At 37.9% G+C, this 16,623-nt stretch overlaps 1 protein-coding gene across 9 annotated transcripts in view; it reads right to left on the reverse strand.

Moving 5' to 3' along the window:
* The window catches only part of LOC127838701 (anaphase-promoting complex subunit 5-like), a 93,520-nt gene that overhangs the window by 52,306 nt on the left and 24,591 nt on the right, over positions 1–16,623 (reverse strand). For 6 of the 9 annotated variants that reach the window (XM_052366607.1, XM_052366608.1, XM_052366604.1 and 3 more), the window contains 4 exons: positions 13,987–14,183; positions 10,060–10,182; positions 8,934–9,081; positions 3,011–3,173 (listed from right to left, as the gene is read on the reverse strand). In XM_052366607.1, coding sequence (XP_052222567.1) covers positions 3,011–3,173; positions 8,934–9,081; positions 10,060–10,182; positions 13,987–14,183 — 631 coding nt within the window. Of the gene's footprint in view, positions 1–3,010; positions 3,199–8,933; positions 9,082–10,059; positions 10,183–13,986; positions 14,184–16,623 lie in introns of all 9 variants that reach the window. The other 3 variants (XR_008029914.1, XR_008029915.1, XR_008029913.1) reach the window with 1 other exon arrangement.

The raw sequence follows: 16,623 nt of genomic DNA on the forward strand, positions 1-16,623 counted from the left end.
ATCAATATATTATTTGGTTGACATATTGCTTTAAAATACAATATTGCAGTGCTTTACTTTGCTAATAGATAGTTTAAAATAGCAAGATTAAGGACATTAGCAACATCCATAGATTGTACGGGTTTCAGACAGTACCGAAGAGGTTTCATCAGTTACTGCTCATGTCAGTACCAATCAGAAATCAATAATTAAAAGACCGGACAATGTCTCATGGCGATATAATAAACGCATAACAATAACAATACAAATAGTATATATTCGTAATGCTATATTTTATCCCCTTTGCGCACAATAAGTCACTGTTTAGCATTTGGTTATTTCTATTCGATTTTTATCGCATATGCACATTTTTAACTGAATTTAAATTGGCAATTTATCCCAATTAATTCCGCATTATGCAGCAGTCTTAATTTGCAATTTGACTAACGACAGAGGGTAACTTGTACTCTTAAAAACCTCCAGAACATTTCGTGGGAGATTCTTCAACAATACATGTTTATGTTCTATGCCGGCCATAGCTTAATTATTTCAAGATTTGTTGTGTTTTATTCGATTATAAATACATAAATTGATGTAACACACACGTACATTCTGAAATACCCCAAATTGTAATTCTCCCAACTGAGTGTCGCGTGCCGGTAATTCTTATGCTTAAATGGCGTTATTGACTTTTAATGGAATGTCCCCACGTGCTTGACTGCGTTTTTGGATCAAACTTTTAATGTGTAAGTCTGTTTCTCTGTTTGTGATATTTGTTAAGCTCAGTACTCAAATATATTATGACTGAAATTTAGCAGTGAGATTCGGACTGTTTTAAGTTGTACAAATCGTCAAGCATAACAATAAATGACCATCATGTGAACAATGGCTGTATTGGTTCAAGGCAGCCTTGACAAATAACAAGAGCCGATTGAAAAACTGTAAACGAGGTCGGGAGCCTGGCATTCTATACATAGATGGTTACGTCAATTACACTATTGTCGGTAAGACAGGCGTGTACACAATGCCTCAACTGGAATAAACCAAGGCGACTTGCATCAGCGGTCAGTGATGCGTAGCAAATCCTCTCGCTATCAGTAGATCAGATAACTGATAATTGCACACAGCAAACAATGACAGTATTAGTGACGGCATTGCGCACACGTGTGGCAGATTAGTAAAGGAGATCATATAAGAAAATGTCTGCGATTTTGTTTTCGCTTTGATGTAATCAGAAAGCGATATCAAACATCGTAAGGTGACAAAGTACCTCGCCCTCTAGGATGATCCCTGCATACCAAATATGAAGGTTATATCTCAAGGGACATAGAAGTTATGAGCATTTTTCGAAACCTAAACGCAGATTTTAAAACCTAAACGCGGACCCAAAGTTCAAGGTCAAGGTCACAGGGCTATAAAAAAATGTGTGCGTAAGGAAAGGCCTTGTCCATATACACATGCATACCAAATATGAAGGTTATATCTCAAGGGACATAGAAGTTATGAGCATGTTTGGAAACCTAAATGCAAAGTGTGACGGAAAGACGGACAGACAGACAGACGGATGGACGGACAGTCCGATCACTAATGCCCCCTTTTCTTCGAAAGGGGGCATAAAAACATCCAACCTCGAATAACAATTAACACATAAATGAAACACAACTACCGGTACACTGTATTATTATGAAAACATTAATAATCAAAGGGGAGTAACTACTGTATTCTTAAATGCAATATTTAGAAGTGTTGTTTGCAAGCCTTTTTACTATATAAATATAAGGAACACTGCCACGTCCCCCTGGCAACCATGTTTTTCTACAGACTGGAATCATTTTCAAACTTAACTCACGTATCTAGGAAACAAAAGTTATGACAAAATTTCATGAAAATTGGGCCAAAAATGTGACTTCAAGAGTGTTGACATGTTTTCACTGTATACATATAGAGAAAAATGCCCCGCCCACTGGCGGCTATTTTTTTTCACCGATCTCGACCATTTTCGAACGCGTCCGAGACATCAATTGAACCAATGTTTTGACCAATTTTCATGATGATTGGGCAAAAATTGTGACTTCTAGTGTTTACAAGGTTTCTCTATAGCCAAATTAGGAAAACTGGGCCCGTATTCACCAAACAATTCTTAGACTGAAGTCAAAGAATAAAGAAAAAATTTTAAATTAGAATATTCAAGAATTTCTGTAATTTTGAGTAAAACTCTGCAGTTAACATCTCTATCTATATTATTTATCATAAAGAAAATTTTGTTAATAATCAACAGTGAAGTCGTGTATATATTCAAACACTGAACACATTTTTCTTGGTTCTAAGTCTATTCTACATTCTTAAGTCTAAGAATCAGTTGGTGAATACGGGCCCTGCCCCGCCCACTGGCGGCCATGTTTTTCAACGGATCGGAACCACTTTTGAACTCAACCAACATATCAGTAAGACAAACATTTTGATAAAGTTACACGAAGATTGGGCATGAAATGTGACTTCTACAGTGTTTACAAGGTTTTTCTTTTTTTGACCAAGTGACCTAGTTTTTGACCCGGCACAACCCAGTTTTGAACACGGCTGAGATTTCATTGGGACAAAGCTTCTGACCAAGTTTCATGAAGATGGGACAAGAAATGTGGCCTCTAGAGTGTTTACGAGCAAATGTTGACGGACGGACATACGACGGACAAAGACCGGTCACAAAAGCTCACCTGAGCAATCAGGTGAGCTAAAAACAGCAGATGATAAAAAGGACTAGAGTAAAATTAAATGTACCTAATTTTCTTTGGTTTTCAAATAAATGAAGAGCCTTTTTTGTTTTTCAAATTATTGAAGAGCCTTTTACGTCCAAAGGTACATTAAAAACAACGTTCGCATTGAACATCCTTCATCTATAAGTCATCATTTGAATAATAAAAATGCTTTTTGCAAGGATTAAAAACAAAATAGGACAACTTCGTAGTCATTTATGATAAACAGACCCACTCCTCCTCCAAAATGATACAAAAATGATGGCAAATCTCAAGATTACCCTCGCGTTTCTTGTCGCCCGCCTGCCTGGTTGCTATGGCGACCTTACACTTGACGTAGCACATGAGGTAGTTTGCCTGGTCATACACCGTGCCATGGGCCTGTAGGGACAGCATGTACTGATACAGCATCGTAAGGGCTTGGTGGGGGAGTTGCATCATCAGCTGAAAATGTGTAGAGCATCATCAGCTGAAAATATGTAGAGCAGTAGTTGTATAATCAGCTGAAAATATGTGGAACAAACAGGGCTTGGTGGGAGATTGGCATTATCAGCTGAAAATATGTAGGGAAGTTGTTGTATCATAAGCTGAAAATATGTCAAACAAGCAAATTCGTTGAATTGATATCCCCCGCCAATATGCTTCTGGAAACAAAAGTGTTATATCTGACACTCAAAAAAGCATTTTTTCAAGATACAAAGGGCCATAACTCCGTTATTAACATATGGTGTACAATGCCATTTGGCGTGCATCATCCTCTGATCCATATATATACTCATACCAAGTTTCAATGAAATCGGCCAGAGCACTTTCAAGATATGGCTCCGGACACACAAAAAACAGGGGTGTGATTGAGGCAAAGTCAGAGGGGAGGAAAATTCTGTCAACTGATTTTCACTATGCTAATGGCGCGCATAACGCAATGACAAACCTTAAAACAGACATTAAAATAAACAACATCTTGAACTTCATAACAATATTTCTTTATAAATACCTGTGAAACTTCACATTTAACATACTGAGGATGCAAAGTAAACAGTAAAGTCAGTATTTATTGTGATCAATAGCAGCAGTTTTTCAATGTATTGAATTACAGATAATGGACTAAATATAAACAAACACACTTGAGTGTTCTTCTTGTGTGAAAGATGTATTAAACTGAGTAAAATTAATATATTCAACTTGTTTATCTTTCAATATCTTGCATTTCACATCTTTAGTTCAATGCTATTTCAATTTACTGATTCAGAACAGCGTGACAAACATAATAAAGCAGAATATGCATATGAATCTGATTATACACAGATCCACTAACATATAAATCAAATCATGTTTGTAGGCATGCCTGCTTGTCTATTTCCATGTTTGAACCATACTCCACTTCTGAATTGTTTTACAGTCAAGTTACCATTACCGGATCATTACCCATAGCGGATCACTTTGATGTTCAAGACAGCGTATCGCGATAAAAAGTTGACATCTTTAGATGATTGTTTGCACACAGCATCTGCAAGGCCTGTTCTTTAAAACGCAATGATTGAGTCGTAATCGGAGCTACTTTTTGTCAAACATTTTGGTATGTTTTGCTGACATGTGTATACGCCTTTGTTGACTTCCGTTACGTTTCCAAATCGAGGTTGAACAATATTTGCGGCCACACGCTATAACTCAGTTGGAAAGTTAGAAGTTTACGCATCAATTTAAAGGCCATTTAGTAGTCTTTCTGGCTGCAAAAGTTCATTTCAGTTTTGATTCGTTTTTAAGATTTTGCAACACCTTAAATGAAATGAAGAATTAGGGTGATAACGGATCAAGCTTGATAATATGCGTATAACACTGTATTATGTGAATTGGGAATAAGACATCAAACTGGGAATGGACATCATTTTGGTGATTTTCTCAAACAAAACTATTCATTGCATGATCTACATATATTTTTGTAATATATTATCTATAATTTAAGCTTAATAACAAATTTTCCATGACTTTTTCATTAACAGTGATTGAATTTGTATCATTTAAAGTGTACTAGTATTTTTAAACCGTGTCCATGCGCGGCATGGACACAGTTTCATTTCATGAGGATTTTTTTTTAAAATTAATAAAAAATCCAGTTTTGAAGTAAAATCAATTTAAATGATGCTATTATACATGCAAGTATATGTTTTAATTATAATTTGTAAAACTAGATAAATGCAACATATAAAACTGCATATTATGCACTTTTGATAAAACACAATTTATTCCCAAATTGATGTCTTATTCCCAATTCACATAATACAGTGTTGTATTGATAATATATTATATTAAAATATATGCAAATCTTGTTGATTCTTTCAATAAATGATCTCAATCTGAATGTTTTATTTATGTTCAATGTTCAATATCGATGATTAGATATCATTTATACAATTTACATGGTTTATAAGATGCCAATATGTTTTCAATCTAAAAGACTATTTAGGATTTTCAACAGATAATTCACACAAGAACGTCATGGGTAAAGTCTTGATACAAGATAACATATTCGCTGAAACAGTAATCAAAGGTAATTTTTAATCAAACTGGTGTAAAAGAAGTCTCAAAGTATTTATTGCTTTTCACCAGAACAACTTTATTACGCTACTGATCCGGTAATGGTAACTTGACTGTACTTTGCAAGTACACTAAACTCCAATTTGCAAACACTGGTTTCCCTGACACAAATTCACTGAGCACATTTCTTAACAAAATATGTGTTGCTTGTATCTAAAACGTAGTCTTTTTCGTTGACAAACACATTTCATTTTTCCTATCAGACTAGGTGATGTCAGTCGTTTATTCGATTGCTTTTTGTCATTTCAATAATCTTAATGTTAGCTTCACAACAGCGCCATTCGCAAACGAATCAGCTAAGAAATACCAAACACATTTTAAGAAAACGATTTTAATTGGAACATTGGGAAACGACAGCCAATAATATCGCTTGTTTTAAAAATGCTTAGTCAGAATCTACCAGGGATAAAGTGCGGAGAGATTTCGCAGGCCGCGGATATTTCAGGCCGCTTATGAAATACGTCCGCGGAATCGGTGGTAGCCCCTCTCCCCCACATTTTTAATAACAAATTTACGCGAATCTCAAAAGTCAAAAGTGACCCCCGGGACAACCCAATCCGTGGAAATCCGCAGATCTGCGGAAAAATCCAACCACTGAAAAAAAAATTTTTTTAAGATACACATGGCCGGCCATAACTCTGTTATTAACAGAATGTGTACAATGCCATTTGGCGTGCATCATCCTCTAATCCATATATATACTCATACCAAGTTTCAATAAAATCCGCCAAAGCACTTCCAAGATATGGCTCCGGGCGGGGGATAACAAACGGGGCTTGGTGGGGGAGGTTCATCATCATCTCAACATATGGATTTTTTTTAAATGTACTCCGTGATGCCATTAAATGATATGATCCATGTTCTGTGAAAACTGGGTTAAGGCATTCTTCACAGGTTATTTTGGAAGGACACTTCGTCTAAGCTTGATTTTTGTTTGTAAAATACTTGTTTAAAACGAAAAGTTTGATAAAAACGTGAAGTTTTATCCAAGATAGGCCTATGCAGACTGCAAATACTAGCATGGGACAACACTTTACTCACATTCATTAGCCCAATTTTTACCAGAACGAGGCTCAAAAGATTTAACACTGTCATACCTGTATGGAGGCCAACTGTACAGCTCCAAGAGCAGTCATGTACTCAAGGTGGTGGGTTTGAGCGAATGTCATACCTGTATGGAGGCCAACTGTACAGCCCAAAGAGCAGTCATGTACTTGAGGTGGTGGGTTTTCAGGAGTGTCCTACCTGTATGGAGGCCAACTGTACAGCCCCAAGAGCAGTCATGTACTCAAGGTGGTGGGTTTTTGGGAGTGTCCTACCTGTACGGAGGCCAACTGTACAGCTCCAAGAGCAGTCATGTACTCAAGGTGGTGGGTTTTAGGGAGTGTCATACCTGTATAGAGGCTAACTGTACAGCTCCAAGAGCAGTCATGTACTCAAGGTGGTGGGTTTAAGGGAGTGTCATACCTGTATAGAGGCCAACTGTACAACTCCAAGAGCAGTCATGTACTCAAGGTGGTGGGTTTTAGGGAGTGTCATACCTGTATAAAGGCAAACTGTACAGCTCCAAGAGCAGTCATGTACTCAAGGTGGTGGATTTTAGGAAGTGTCATACCTGTATAGAGACCAACTGTACAGCTCCAAGAGCAGTCATGTACTTGAGGTGGTGGGTTTTAAGGAGTGTACTACCTGTACGGAGACCAACTGTACAGCTCTAAGAGCAGCCATGTACTCAAGGTGGTGGTTTTTTGGGAGTGTCATACCTGTATAGAGGCCAACTGTACAGCTCCAAGAGCAGTTATATACTCAAGGTGGTCGGTTTTAGGGAGTGTCATACCTGTATAGAGGCCAACTGTACAACTCCAAGAGCAGTCATGTACTCAAGGTGGTGAGTTTTAAGGTGTGTCCTACCTGTACGGAGGCCAACTGTACAGTTCCAAGACAGGGGTTTTTTTTAGAAAAAGGGGAAGACGCTGGAAGCTGGGTAAAAGGGGAAAATGGAGCGCGAAAGAAACATATTTGGGGGAAAAAAAACCTGTTCATTTCAATGTCTATAACTCACCTACAAACTTCAGGGTTTTTTTTTTTTAGAAAAAGAGGCATGTCTCTGACCTTTTTGTTCTTAAACACATGAACAAGTATGATATTAAAGTCAAAGTCCTAAATAAAGTTGCAGGTGTAGATCTAATAATGGGAAATGTTTTCAACTGGGGCCGGGGAACGATGTCAATATTATGATTTCAATTTCATGATGAATGGGTTGACGATCTAGATCTGCTACAGTATTGGAAGGGAAAGGTGCGGCAGCTGCCGATTGTCTACTTTCACTTTCACAATAATCCGACAGTATTAATCGATGTTGATTACATGTACCTTTCGAATCCTGCTGGGTTTCAACGGTTTTTGATGATTCATTCTTAAAAAATGCGTCAACGCAATTAATATTTTCTGAGTCCGAACGTTTTATTTTGTTCGTGTATGAATGCCAATTGTGAGACTTTTTTCTGTTTTAACGTTTATATTTTGGCTTTCACATAACCTGGATGAAAATTCGACTGGTTTCCGGTAATTAATTGACGAAACACCCTTCTCGCGCAAGACCGGAATCCAGTAAAATAGTCACATGATTAATACGATTAGTTGCCCGGTTTCCATGACGTAATTTAAGAGCTATATATAGAACCACTGGGATTCCCAGATTTGAGCGTTCGTCGGGAGAGAGAGAGAGAGAGCGAGATCGTTGTAGTTGTACATGGTACAACTTGGATAAGTGTCGACTTCCCAAAAGAAAAAAAACATCTTTTTGAGGGTAAAATATTATATTTTGGTGAAAAATTATATTTTTGGAGGGGAAATTGTATTTTTAGGGGAAAAATTCTGGTAGGGGAAGACGCCGAACATCTGCGTCACTTTCTTAGTAAAGGGTTTTTGGGAGTGTCATACCTGTATAGAGGCCAACTGTACAGCTCCGAGAGCAGTCATATACTCAAGGTGGTCGGTTTTAGCGAGTGTCCTACCTGTACGGAGGCCAACTGTACAGCTCCAAGAGCAGTCATGTACTCAAGGTGGTGGGTTTTAGCAAGTGTCATACCTGTATAGAGGCCAACTGTACAGCTCCGAGAGCAGTCATATACTCAAGGTGGTCGGTTTTAGCGAGTGTCCTACCTGTACGGAGGCCAACTGTACAGCTCCAAGAGCAGTCATGTACTCGAGGTGGTGGGTTTTAGGGAGTGTCATACCTGTATAGAGGCCAACTGTACAGCTCCAAGAGCAGTCATGTACTCAAGGTGGTGGGTTTTAGCGAGTGTCCTACCTGTACGGAGGCCAACTGTACAGCTCCAAGAGCAGTCATGTACTCAAGGTGGTGGGTTTTAGCAAGTGTCATACCTGTATGGAGGCCAACTGTACAGCTCCAAGAGCAGTCAAGTACTCAAGGTGGTGGGTTTTAGGGAGTGTCATACCTGTACGGAGGCCAACTGTACAGCTCCAAGAGCAGTCATGTACTCAAGGTGGTGGGTTTTAGGGAATGTCATACCTGTATAGAGGCCAACTGTACAGCTCCAAGAGCAGTCATGTACTCAAGGTGGTGGGTTTTAGGGAGTGTCATACCTGTACGGAGGCCAACTGTACAGCTCCAAGAGCAGTCATGTACTCGAGGTGGTGGGTTTTAGCCAGTGTCATACTCTCAAGTATGTAAGATTGGGCACTGCTTGCGTTGCCCGTCTGACGATACAGGCTTCCCAGCTCCAGATAAACCCTGTAAGAAGAAAGTATATGTATATTATAGGCGATCAGCTGACATAGTATTTAATGCATATTGCAGCAAAGACTTACAAATTATGTTCATTTTTTGTTTGATTGTTACAGGCTTCCCTTTGTAATTAAAAATTGTTATGCATAGGTCAAAATTTTTTGAAAGGCTTATAAATAAAGACAATACAACAATATCACTCTTAATATGAACAATTAGTCCATTTAATAATACCTATAGGCTCACAAGTGCATACAACATTGTCAATGATCTTTTGACAAGTGGTATGGTTTTTATTACTAATTTGTGATAACAAATATAACTCAATTAAGTTCAGACTTGGTTTTCAAAGAAGCATAACTGCTTAATACCAACATCTATGATTACCAAAGTTCAGAAAATATATTAACGTCTTACTTAACTTTTTCATGGTCTTCATTTTACAAATATACTTATCATAAAAGTACATATTTCTTATCAACAACTTTCTGTCATCACTTAAGCGACATAACTCCGTGGAGACTGGTCATGAAATTATTTCTTAACCCTTTCCCACTCAGATGCAAAGTGAAAATGGCTATGTGCAAACAGCATAAAACCAGAACAACCTGCGAGTAATTCGCAGTCTGTCCAGGTTTTATGATGTTTGCTGCTCATCAGTATCTAAGGGTTGGCTATGACGTCTTTAAAACTTGAATCAAGTAAGAAAGGTCTTTAATTAAATTTAACTTTCTAAGGGACTAAAAATGCACAAAAATAAGTATCTAATTGGTAAAGGGTTAGCCATTCTACCCCTAACTCTCAATTGTCAGAATCAAGAAGGGCAGTTACAAGTATAAGTATGCACACTTGGTCCAACTAACGCAGAAAAATGTACTGGGTTTCCGAACGGCCTTAAAATGACTGAGACTGCCATGATGTGACTGAAATACTGTCAAAAACTGCTAAAATCATAATAACCAATCATAACCAGGCATCACTTACCTGCATTTAAAGTCAGCTGTGACAGAGTGGTCCCCCTTATCTACCTGACAGGTCTCAAGCAACTTGTGCAGTTCAGTCAATGCAGGGGTTATGTCCCCTTTCTCTTTGCAGAGAATTGCATGCCTGAAAACAAAGTTATTTTGTGGGAAAATAAATGCTATTTTTTATACAATTGAAATGAATAAAATGTGTAAACAGTTCTGACCTAGATAAAGCATTATTGGGTTATAATAATTCCTCTAAACGTCACTACATATGGAATAAAATCAATATTTATTTAATAATATTGATGAGCCCTTCTTTGTAAAAAGGGGGTTTAATGCATGTACGTAAAGTGTGATCTCAGATCAAGGACAACACTTTCCACTTTTATGATATTTTCTGTTTAAAGAAAGTATCTTCTTAGCAAAAATCTAGTTTAGGCGGAAAGTGTCGTCCCTGATTAGCCTGTGCAGACTGCACAGGCTTATCTGGGACGACACTTAACGCACATGCATTAAACGCCTTTTTAACAGAGCACAACAATAATATTTAACATGACCTCCAAGGGGCTCATACTTACAGAGTACCACTAAATGTATTTAGCAAATATCCAAAAATATAATGGCATGGTTGGCATAATTAACATTAAGTAACAGATTTTTGCTGAACAAGTGTGGCCCCTACTAAACTTACATAACTTTTTCATGATTAAAATCATTTATACATCAGCCAGAAATAAAAATCAATAAATGAATAATAACACTGACTGATACAGGTGCCTGTTGAAACCCAATGTTAATGAGGATTTAATGCCAGAACATTTACTGCTGGAAATACCAAGAGTGTTATATGTTCATTGTAACCCATGATGGTTTACTATGGGTATATACAGTAATCTGACTGTCTATTGTATTGTACACTTTTTGATGCTACAAGCTCCTGTGACCTTGAACTTTGACCTATTTACCTCAAAATAAACAAGAGGGACAAGATGGCCCTAGTTCGCTCACCTGAGAGGAGTCGCTTCATTCAATCTTTACCAAATGTCAAACTTGACCTAGATATTGTCCAGACAAACATCCTGGTCAAGATTCATCATTTTTTCATCTGCGAGTCATGATCAATGTACATATGAAGTTTCATTATCCTAAGCGTAAGCATTCTTTAGTTATCATATGGAAACCATTTTTCTAAGTTAATTCACCGTGACCTTGACAGCCATTGTGTGAATACGTTTTTTGGCACTGTGACCTTGACCTTTTACCAAGTGACCTGATAATCAATAGGGGTCATCAGCGAGTCATGATCAATATACCTTTGAAGTTTCATGAACCTAGGCATAAGCGTTCTTGAGTTATTCTCCAGAAACCATTTTACTATTTCAGGTCACCGTGACCTTGATCTTTGATCTTGTGACCTGAAAATCAATAAGGGTCATCTGCGCATCATGATCATTGTACCTATGAAGTTTCATCATCCTAGGCCTAAGCGTTTTTGAGTTATCATCCAGAAACCATTTAACTATTTCAGGTCATCGTGACCTTGACCTTTGACCTAGTGACCTGAAAATCAATTGGGGTCATCTTTGAGTACTGATCAATGTACCTATGAAGTTTCATGATCCAAGACATAAGCGTTCTTGAGTTATCATCTGGAAACCATTTTACTATTTCGGGTCACTGTGACCTTGACCTTTGACCTAGTGACCTGAAAATCAATAGGGGTCATCTACGAGTCATGATCAATGTACCTATGAAGTTTCATGATCCTAGGCCTTAGCGTTCTTGAGTTATCATCTGGAAACCATTTTACTATTTCGGGTCATCGTGACCTTGACCTTTGACCTAGTGACCTGAAAATCAATAGGGGTCATCTACGGGTTATGATCAATGTACCTATTTAGTTTCATGATCCTAGGCCTAAGCGTTCTTGAGTTATCATCCAGAAACCATTTTACTATTTTGGGTCATCATGACCTTGACCTTTGACCTAGTGACCTGAAAATCAATAGGGGTTATCTGCGAGCCATGATAAATGTATCTATGAAGTTTAATGATCCTTGGCATAAGCGTTCTTGAGTTATCATCCGGAAACCATTTTATTGCTTTAGGTCACCGTTACCTTGACCTTTGACCTAGTGACCTGAAAATCAATAGGGGTCATCTGCGAGTCATGATCAATGTATCTATGAAGTTTCATGATCCTAGGCATAAGTGTTCTTGAGTTATCATCCGGAAACTATTTTACTATTTTGGGTCATTGTGACCTTGACCTTTGACCTAGTTACCTGAAAATCAATAGGGGTCATCTGCGAGTCATGATCAATGTATCTATGAAGTTTCATGATCCGTGGCATAAGGGCTCTTGAGTTTTCATCCGGAAACCATCTGGTGGACAGACGGACCGACATGAGCAAACCAATATACCCCCTCTTCTTCGAAAGGGGGGAGGCATAATGAGAAAACTGCGCCCCTCACAGCAGCCATGTTATTCAACTGACCGGAACCATTTTTGAACTCAACTCTCGTATCAAGGAAACAAATGTTCTGAGCAAATTTCATGAAAATTGGGCCAAAAATGTGACTTCTACTGTGTTCACATGGTTTCACTATATACATATAGAAAAAATGCCCCGCCCACTGGCTGCCATGTTTTTTCACCGATCCCGACCATTTTCAAACTTGTCCGAGACATCAATAAAACCAATGGTTTGACCAACTTTCATGATGATTGGGCAAAACTGTGACTTCTAGAGTGTTTACAAGGTTTCTCTATAGCCAAATAGGGAAAACTGCCACTATATACATATAGAGAAAAATGCCCCGCCCACTGGCGGCCATGTTTTTTCACCAATCTCGACCATTTTCGAACTCGTCCGAGACATCAATTGAACCAATGTTTTGACCAACTTTCATGATGATTGGAAAAAAATTGTGACTTCTTGAGTGTTTACAAGGTTACTCTATAGCCAAATAAGGAAAACTGCCCCGCCCACTGGCGGCCATGTTTTTCAACGGATCGGAACCACTTTTGAACTCAACCAAGATATCATTAAGACAAACATTTTGACAAAGTTACATGAAGATTGGGCATGAAATGTGACTTCTACAGTGTTTACAAGGTTTTTCTTTTTTTTGACCTAGTGACCTAGTTTTTAACCCGGCACAACCCAGTTTCGAACTCGGACGATATTCCATTGGGACAAAGCTTCTGACCAAGTTTCATGAAGATGGGAAAAGAAATGGGGCCTCTAGAGTGTTTACGAGCAAATGTTTACGAACGGACGGACGGACGGACATACGACGGACAAAGACCGGTCACAAAAGCTCACCTGAGCAATCAGGTGTGCTAAAAACAAAACAAGATATGCGTTTGTCAGAAACACTATGTCCCCTTCTGCGCCATTTTGAAGCTATATATTTGACCTTTGACCTTAAAGGATGACCTTGACCTTTCACCACTAACAATGTGCAGCTCCATGTCAGAGATACACATGCATGCCAAATATGAAGTTGCTACCTTCAATCTTGCAAATGTTATAGCAAAATGTTAAAGTTGGGGCAAACAATCACACCAACAGACAGGGCAGCAAAAACAATATGTCTTCCACTATAGTGGGTGGGGGACATAAAAATATTCATTTTCAAGCAAGTAACCAGCCTCCTACTCGGGAATATAGTAGGTCAAAGTAATATTGTGCGGAAATCTAAAAGACTCCAAACCGACCATATGACAGACTGTTTAACTGACTGATGGCCGGGGACAGACTGGCTAACTGACTGATGGCTGCGGACAGACTGGCTAACTGACTGATGGCCGGGAGTGAAGCATTATTCACCATTTCTTCCAACGTTCACATAAATAAAATATTTAAACCCTACAATGAAGTAACTCCAACAGGTCCAAATTTAGCAAACCGAAACCACTAAGAACAAGATGGCTGACCTCAGTTGAGACTCCAGCGGATTGAATGCCTTGAGATTCAACACAGCGAGTTCTGCAACACCGAACTTCCTGTTGAGGATCGTGCGCTCAAACAGCACTTCCTGTTCTGTCTGCATCCAGATCTCCGAGTACGCCTGCTTCTTGGGAAAGCGTTTCTTTGCGCAGTTGATGATGTCGAGAGCAAAGTTGTACTGACCCTGTCATATCAACAATAGTCATTCACAAAGAATGTAAACTGAGCCATGCAAGTAATGTGTGGGTTGACCGATACACAAAATTAACAGAAAGACATCCAAAAATGACCAACACATATTGATCACTGCTTTCCAAAAAATCAGAAATCTATGCATTAATGTGTCCAAAAGTCATTTTTTGAAATAACACGAAATTTAATGCTGATAGATACAAGAAACCGTCGGAGACGGTGATGCTCCCCAAAGTTTTTTTTTTGTCAATAATTTTTTTATAGAAAATTTCAAAGGGCCATAACTCTGTGAAAAATCATCTGACCAGAACCCGCTGATAATATGCACATCTCCTCTTAGTAGTGAAGCTTCCCATAAAGTTTCATTGAATTCCGGTCATTAGTTGCTGAGAAATAGCCGGGACAAGAATTGCACTACACTTCAACACCGTTATTTCGAAGTCGTCAAGACCGTAAAAAAAACTTCGGATTAACGATAATTCGAAATAAACATTTGACAGACGACTTCTTTGGTTCTGAAAAAATACAACATTGTGGAATTCGCATGGTTCGGTCACACTGTACTTTTAATAATTGTTTTACTTAAAGGAGCCTTTTCACAGATTTTGGCATGTTTTGAAGTTCGTCATTAAATGCTTTATATTGATTAATGTAAACATTAAATTTTAAAAGCTTCAATAAAAAATCAAAAATAAAATTAATAAAAGAAGGGAAAAAAGTAGCCCGCAGCAGGGCACGAACCAGTGACCACCAGAATCCTGAAGTAAAAACGCATAAGCTAACTGAGCTTATTACAGTGTCCGACAAATTTCTTATTTTTCAGGTAGCCCTCTGGGCTACCAATATAAATATTTGGTAGCCCATAAAATTTTCCTACAAAATGATAAGAGGCAGGTTTTCCTCTTTATTTTATTTCTTAATTTACATATACATAATATGTATACATACATATACATAAAACAGAAAGTAGTCTGATGTACACAGTCAATATCGTAAATTAATGTTACAGTACAGGCACCGTGTACTTATATGTAAATGTACCAAAGAAAATCATATACTACATGTAGATATTACATGTATGTGCACATGTTTGTGTACTTAAATTCGGACAGCACGTTAAGTCGTAAACGTAAATAAAACATTTAGATGATCAATACGATTGACTCGTATGGTGTTAATCAATGCAATCGCTCTTTTAAACAACAAATACCGAGTTTCAAGAAATCAAGAGTATTGAATCATTTATTTACTTGTGTCCGACTTTAAGTACTGTCCGAATTTACGTATTGCATCCGTGTGTTTCGACACTTGTGTGCAGTCAGTATACAATACAATAATTGTTTCAATAATGAAGGAACTGATACAGCGTAACAGTAACGATACAGCGTGTTTACATGATATTTTATTAAGAGAAAATATCAATGCCAAATAATGCGCCAGATACCCCGGTACTTTAGTTGAAATGCACAACGAAACTTTTAATGGAAATTAAATGATCTTAATGTTGTACCAGCTACGAAATTTTTATTTACAAATAAATACACTCACGCCAATTTTCGCGCACTTTTTATCAGGACAAAGAAATTCATTTCTTAAATGTAGAATTTTGTAACCTAAAATAGCAATCTCCACGCAGAGTTGTCGTTCCTTGCTCTCACATACAACGCTGCATAAGGCTCAGCACGCCATTTTGTCTACCAAATAGCTAAAACCGAACAAACGCATACAATGTATATTTGAGTCGATATTTAAGATCGCATGCATTTAATTAAGAAAAACAAATTTTTAAAATAAAATTCATTTTAATTATTAAATACTTACCTGTTATCGTATGCTTATACTTTCCAAGGGGAAATAACTCATCCGGAATTTTAACTGGGAAGCCGCCACCTCAATACCGTAATACAGGCCAGGTTAAACATAGTGCAATGCAACCTAGCCAAAAATCGGTAACCAACCCTCAATATTCTTTCAATATATATACAAAAATATTAATCAAATAGCGGGGTGGGAGGTGGGACTTACCGATAACAGGTAAGTATTTAATAATTAAAATGAATTTTATTTTAAAAATTTGTTTTAATGTCATAAATACTGACCTGTTATCGTATGCTGATTTTGCAGCTGCGGTGGGAAGGTTCGTATATATTTTCCCAACACAGTAGAACCCATAAACAGGGTTATCAGCTAATGATATCAAGTAATCTTCGTTAAAACGGTATTAATTATGACTTCCCGGACAGAGTAATATGTCTATGTCGTAAAGAAGACACTACCGTTAGTGAAACCACAACAAGCCCAAACGTATACAAATTGTATTGTTGGCACTTCAGAAAACGAAGATAAAAAGATGACAAGGTGGTCGGATTCCTCCAGTAAACAGCTTAGAGCACGTCAAAAAGTGGGGTGTGATTAATATATGCCCACAAAAC

Source organism: Dreissena polymorpha, chromosome 7 (assembly GCF_020536995.1).
Source record: "Dreissena polymorpha isolate Duluth1 chromosome 7, UMN_Dpol_1.0, whole genome shotgun sequence".
In the NCBI taxonomy this organism is placed as follows: Eukaryota; Metazoa; Mollusca; class Bivalvia; order Myida; family Dreissenidae; genus Dreissena; species Dreissena polymorpha.